Source organism: Cucurbita moschata, unplaced genomic scaffold (genome assembly GCF_002738365.1).
Source record: "Cucurbita moschata cultivar Rifu unplaced genomic scaffold, Cmos_1.0 Cmo_Scf00072, whole genome shotgun sequence".
In the NCBI taxonomy this organism is placed as follows: domain Eukaryota; kingdom Viridiplantae; phylum Streptophyta; class Magnoliopsida; order Cucurbitales; family Cucurbitaceae; genus Cucurbita; species Cucurbita moschata.
This window is the reverse complement of record NW_019268588.1, coordinates 50,525-56,711: the sequence shown is the minus strand read 5'-3', so window position 1 is coordinate 56,711 and position 6,187 is coordinate 50,525. Positions and strand designations below refer to the sequence as shown.

Below are 6,187 nucleotides of genomic sequence, written 5' to 3'. Positions count from 1 at the left end.
TGAGCGTTTAAAGTTCTATTTAAATCGAAGATACAAACTAAAAAAATTAGTAAATAGACTTGTAATTTAACCTAATAGAACACTACTAAATCCCACTAGTACTCCCCAATTTCAATCCGAACCGACCTGACCCAATTAAAAATCAATAAATTTCATGGATCCTCTCGGCATCGATCAGCAAACTGAGCCCAAACACATTCTATGCAGCCAACCAAATGCATTAAACATGTTTGAAAGTGGGATAATTATTCAAATTTCCTCACCGATCACAATATAATAAGGAATGAAACGAGACATAATTGACTCAGTACCAAAAGGCTTACAAATGATAACTGAATGATTAACAAAAAGACCAGCTATCACTCCTTCCATTAAAGGTTGACCATACATTATGATAAGAGAAGGTACAAAAAGAAAGCAAAATTGGAAATTCAGGGTTGAACGAAGCGAAATTCAAGCAGCAATTTCATTCTCATGTAAAATTGTACCGAATTGACACGTGTTTGCTTGTGATTAGAAGCACTTCCTGTGGACAATTGAAGGACCGGACTCATCATACTCAGCCTTGGCAATCCACATCTGCATACAAGCAAGCCAAATATCAAGTAAGAGGGCTCTAGAGCCAAGCATATAGCGAGTGCTCTGTGATAAGAAGGAAAACCGTTTGAATATAATAAACTCACCTGCTGGAAAGTGCTCAAGGATGCCAAGATGGAACCTCCAATCCACACACTATACTTCCTTTCAGGCGGTGCAACCACCTTAATCTTCATGCTGCTCGGGGCCAACGCAGAGATCTCCTTGCTCATTCTATCAGCAATGCCGGGGAACATGGTTGAACCACCACTGAGCACAATGTTTCCATACAAATCTTTCCTGATGTCAACATCACATTTCATGATGGAATTGTATGTGGTTTCATGAATACCAGCAGCTTCCATACCGATCATGGATGGCTGGAAAAGCACTTCTGGGCATCGGAAACGCTCGTTGCCGATGGTGATCACCTGACCATCAGGTAACTCGTAACTCTTCTCAACTGAAGAGCTGGTCTTTGAGGTTTCCAATTCTTGCTCATAGTCAAGGGCAATGTACGCCAACTTTTCCTTCATATCTCTCACAATTTCACGCTCTGCTGAGGTGGTGAATGAATAACCACGCTCAGTTAAAATTTTCATGAGGGCATCAGTCAGGTCACGGCCAGCAAGATCAAGACGTAGGATAGCATGTGGAAGTGCATATCCCTCGTAGATGGGGACTGTGTGACTGACACCATCTCCAGAATCAAGCACAATACCTACACCAAAGCAAAATAACTTCACGAGGCAGCCTCAATAAACATAAATCTCTGATTCACCTACTTTTCATCAGCAAAAAGAATTGAAGTAACTTTTCAGAGGGTAAATGCACATCTTTTATTTTTAAACACTAATGAGAAAGCTTACCGGTTGTACGACCACTGGCGTAAAGGGAAAGAACAGCTTGAATGGCTACGTACATAGCTGGTGCATTGAAGGTCTCAAACATAATCTGGGTCATCTTCTCACGGTTAGCTTTGGGATTGAGTGGTGCCTCAGTGAGGAGAACTGGATGTTCTTCGGGAGCGACACGAAGTTCATTGTAGAAGGTGTGATGCCAAATCTTCTCCATGTCATCCCAGTTGCTAACAATTCCGTGCTCAATAGGGTATTTGAGAGTCAAAATACCACGCTTGGACTGAGCCTCATCCCCAACATAAGCATCTTTCTGTCCCATTCCAACCATAACACCTGTATGGCGGGGGCGACCAACAATGCTAGGGAAGACGGCCCTTGGAGCATCATCCCCAGCAAACCCAGCCTGATAAACAGCAGGAAAATTACAACTTAAGTTGTCTTCTGTTGCAAAGGATCAAGATCATAAATAGACGTTCACAATGCAATTTTAACCAATTGATTTACAACTATTATATTTAAAAATTTACAGGACTACAGGACTACAAATTTTCATACAATTTAATCCTCAACTACAGGTACAATTCAATCACCTTAACCATTCCTGTTCCATTATCGCAGACGAGAGGCTGAATGTCCTCGTTCTCGGCCATCTCTTATATTATCTGCAATAGAATATCAGAATTCATTGAAGAAAAGGAAAGAAACATGTGAGATCTAAAGAAAACGTGCAAGGAAATAAGGAATGCTTCTTTTAGAGATAGGAAGAAAACAATATGCTAAGTTCCTGAATCTAATATTCTAAGGAAAATATTTGGCTTCAAATTCATGAATCATGATCTGCCGTATACAACAACCAAAACTTAAATGGTCGGAATGCAAAATACAGCTAAGATCCTTGACATATAACATCTCTCATAAATTTGAAAGCTGCATCGTATGAAACTTGAGATTAGAATAGACATACACAATTACAGTAAGGCAAGGATTAAAATGACATTTTCTGATATTCATAAAAAGATTTAGTCATAAGTAAAAATAGTCAATGTTTATCCTCTGCTTCGTACAGAATAAGCCAGATCATGGCCCGATCGATACTGCATAGTCTTTTCAAAACGCACACTCTGATTTAAGAAAGTCCAAGTAAATAAAATACTACAATGATTAAGTTCTAAGAAACTAATCGTTAAGCTACTGAAGCATTACTCGAAAAATTCTTTTCAGTTCTTCGGAAATCAAATTATAATTAACAAAGATTAAAGAGAAAATAGAAAACTCCGCAAGATTCAAGCACTGAATCTAGCTCCAATCAAAATCCGTTCAGTAGAGCCAACGAAACAAGAATCCTAATGAAAAACAATCAAACAACCAAATCTAACGCTAGAACATTCAAAGAGCCACGCCAATGTACAGTAAACCATGGAACAGGGGTGGAAATGCGGATCGTTTAAACTGAAATTCGAGAATCGAAATCAGTACATGAAAATGAGAACGTAGAAGCAAAGATTAATGAAACAATTCGAGTGGAAATTTAGCATTACCGTTTTTCGAAACCCTTGAAATCGAAAGCGCTTTGGATCGAAGCTAATTCGTTTAGCTAGCAGCTACCCGCCTCCAGAGGGGTGGACCTCAGTTTATTTCAAAAATCGGGGATACAAAAAAAAAAAAACGGAAAACGGACGATACAAAAAGACGAAGTCAAAGAAAATGAATTAAAAATAAAAATAAAAATAAAAATAGGAAATGAAGTTCCGCCCGAAATGAAATGCGACTTAAATGCACCTCAAATTCGGTCACATTCTGACCGTTCCCTGGTCTAGACTAGAATCCAGATATAACTAAGCACTAAATCTACGGCCCACATGACGCGTCACTTTGATCTGGGCCTCAGGTGGATCCAGCTGTCATTCTCTCTCTAGGACTGAAGTGCCCTCCACCTACATTTTATTTAAATAAAAATGAGAATTGAATAATTATTTTAAATAATATCTAATTTCTTTTTTTCTTTCGATTTAATATATAATTAAATAGTTAGTACTCTTTATGCAAGACAAATCTAAATTTACGCCAAATTTGTCCATTTAATTTTTGCTTAATAATTTTAACAATAAATAAAATAAAAATCTGATTTATGTACTAATTAACTCTCGAATAACCTTACTAAATAAACGAAAATTTCAACAAAAATTTGACTTTTTTTTTAAATCTATTTTTTTTTTTCGTATTTGTATTTTATAATTAATTAAATGTATATGACAATAATTTATTTAATAATCTTTCCAACAAAATTTAATAGACGATAAGAATTACAACATATATCTAAAGTTTATCATAAAAATTTATAAGGTTTGAGAAATTTAGAAGTAAGTTTTGTTTTTTTCCCCTAATTTTTTATATTTAGGAAGAATTAGATTATGCTTAAAAGAGGAAAAATTTTAATTTTCCCCCAATTTTAAGAAATTATATTAAATTTTTTATTATTCTAATAAATTTCTTTCTTTTAAATTTATCGTTAACTAATTTTAATATTTAAAAATAACAAATATAGAATTCAAAAAAATTTAAAATAAAGATTATATTGAAAATTAAAATTAAAAAAAAAAAAAGACTGACATGAAAACCTGTAAATAAATTGGTCTATTAAAATTGAAGAACAAGATCAAATTTGGAGAAATGTCAAATCTGATCATAATTTAGATATATTTTTTAAAAAAAGAAATTAATTTAGGCATATACATTTATCCGTTGTTTTTACTTTTTAATTTTTGAATTAAAAATAAAAATTGAGTTTAATAGAATAATAAATTACTTTCCTTATTTTATACCCTACTCAATATATTTTTTTCAAAAAAAAAAAAAAACTATGGTTAAAGGTTTTGAGTATGACTTTCCTTAGAAGGTGAGATAGAGGAGGTGGTTGCTAACTTTGTTGAGAGAAAAGGTAAAAATGGGCTTTTATTTTAACCAAAAATATATATATATATATAAATTTGTAAAAGACGAATGAAATTTGGTCTTGGTATTAAGTGTCATGATCATGTTTGTCCAAGACATGTTATTTATGGCTACATGTCGGATGTTTCAATCATGTTTGTCTAGGACGTGTTGTTTATGGTTGCACAGCCACATAATCGTTGTTTCGCTGCCACAAGAGTGCGATTGTGACACTAAACTACTTACACTATGACATTCAAGAAAATATTGTACTTAGAAAAGAATTTAGAAAATAAAAATAAGTAGTTTTAAATATCGTTGGTAAATGATGCCCTTTTGCTTATATATTATTGCTCTTTCGTAACTAAAACTTGTGGTTATTGAATCTTGTAAAATTACTCTAGTATGATCTCATCCCGGTCTCTACTTGGCTTTTAACTTTGTAGAGATAAAAGGTAAAAATATCAAATGGTGTATTCTAACCGCAAAAACTAAAATAAAATGTAAATTTGTACTTTTCAATCTTGGCCCAAATATGGTTGGATTGGGTCGCCTTTTGTCTGTCATGATTAGTGAAGTCCTACTTAATCTAATCATCGTCCTCAATGACTTTCTCGGAAGGACAATTGTATTGTCGATTATGACACTAAGCTACCTGCACTATGATAATCAAGTCAATGTCGAGCTTAAAAAAAAATTAGATAATAAAAGTAAAAACGCGTGTTCATTATTACATTAATCTATTCAATCCTATACAATTATTCGAGCATATATATTAAATTAGTTCTCAATGGTCCTAAAATTGATGGGATGATAATTTGAATCTATCTTCCACCATAACTCTAACTTGGATCGTAAACTTGACCAACTTTCGAGCCTAATAAGTTGGATTGGACTAACACATACCTATCGAACATGTGAGTTTTGGTTGGCTTACAAGCCATGTGAGTCAGTCTAATCGAGCTTTGGCCATCCCACATGTGGGTTGACCCAATTGAACCTTAACCAACTTATGGGTCGGCCAATTATGACTCATGAGTTAGCTATGGGTTAACTACATCGATATACTCTTTTTCTTTCTACTTAAGTCATTATTTATTTTTTTTTATGTCAATTAAACTATATTCAATTTAACCTAATAATTTAAATTTTTTTTTTTTTGACGAAAATGTCGGTTGAAATCAATCAAACACAGAAATTAGATTTTCAATAAAATAAAATAAAATAAAGAGTGGTGGAAAGAAAAAGTGGGTTAAGCACGAGGGTGACTGACCACCTTGTACTCTTTAAGAAATTGATCAAAGTTTTATTTAAACATTAATTTAATTATTATGCTTTTTTGTTATTACAGTAATAAAAAGAAAGAAAAAAAAAAACAAATTTGAGTTGCCTTGCCTCGGTAAAGCAATATTTTGAATCATTCACGTAGCTTTCACTTCTTTTTAATTTGGTCCCATAATATCAAAATAGGTTGAAAATGACCTTTTTCAAATCAAATAGAAAATAAAATCTTTTTTATTATACTCGTATTTGTTACCTTCTCATGATAGTTACAGGTTAGACAGTAAAGAAACCTCTAAAGAGAGTCATTCACTGAGTTCAAATGAAGTGAGTTCAAGAAAACTAACAAGCTTCAGACAGAGTCGGTGACAACAAAGGAAGGTAAGTAACGATATGCATAACCCTCACGCTAGGCTTTGATTTGATATCTAATTTATGATGGCTTACGAACGTTTATGATTCAGAGCGTACAAATAAACTATTTGGTGAACGGTTCATTCTTAATACTTATCTTTTGTAGGTGATAGCAGATGGGTTGG

The 6,187-nt window shown here is 33.6% G+C and overlaps 1 protein-coding gene across 1 annotated transcript; it reads right to left on the bottom strand.

The window, feature by feature from the left end:
- Positions 1-229: 229 nt before the first annotated feature.
- On the bottom strand, positions 230-3,138 carry LOC111438230 (actin-like). Its single transcript, XM_023076194.1, has 5 exons — positions 2,975-3,138; positions 2,027-2,098; positions 1,446-1,839; positions 684-1,297; positions 230-579 (listed from the first exon to the last, which is right to left on the bottom strand). Exons 2-5 carry the CDS (start codon positions 2,084-2,086, stop codon positions 514-516), a joined length of 1,134 nt encoding a protein of 377 aa, XP_022931962.1. The 5' UTR covers positions 2,087-2,098; positions 2,975-3,138; the 3' UTR covers positions 230-513.
- Between the last annotated feature and the right edge of the window lie 3,049 nt (positions 3,139-6,187).

Bases quoted from the DNA above. Each gene is read 5' to 3' on its own strand.
- LOC111438230 (XM_023076194.1), bottom strand. From the start codon at position 2,086: ATGGCCGAGAACGAGGACATTCAGCCTCTCGTCTGCGATAATGGAACA. The intron at 1,298-1,445 runs GTAAGCTTTCTC...GCTTTGGTGTAG, and splicing joins CGCCAGTGGTCGTACAACCG to GTATTGTGCTTGATTCTGGA. The intron at 580-683 runs GTGAGTTTATTA...GCTTGTATGCAG, and splicing joins CCTTGAGCACTTTCCAGCAG to ATGTGGATTGCCAAGGCTGA.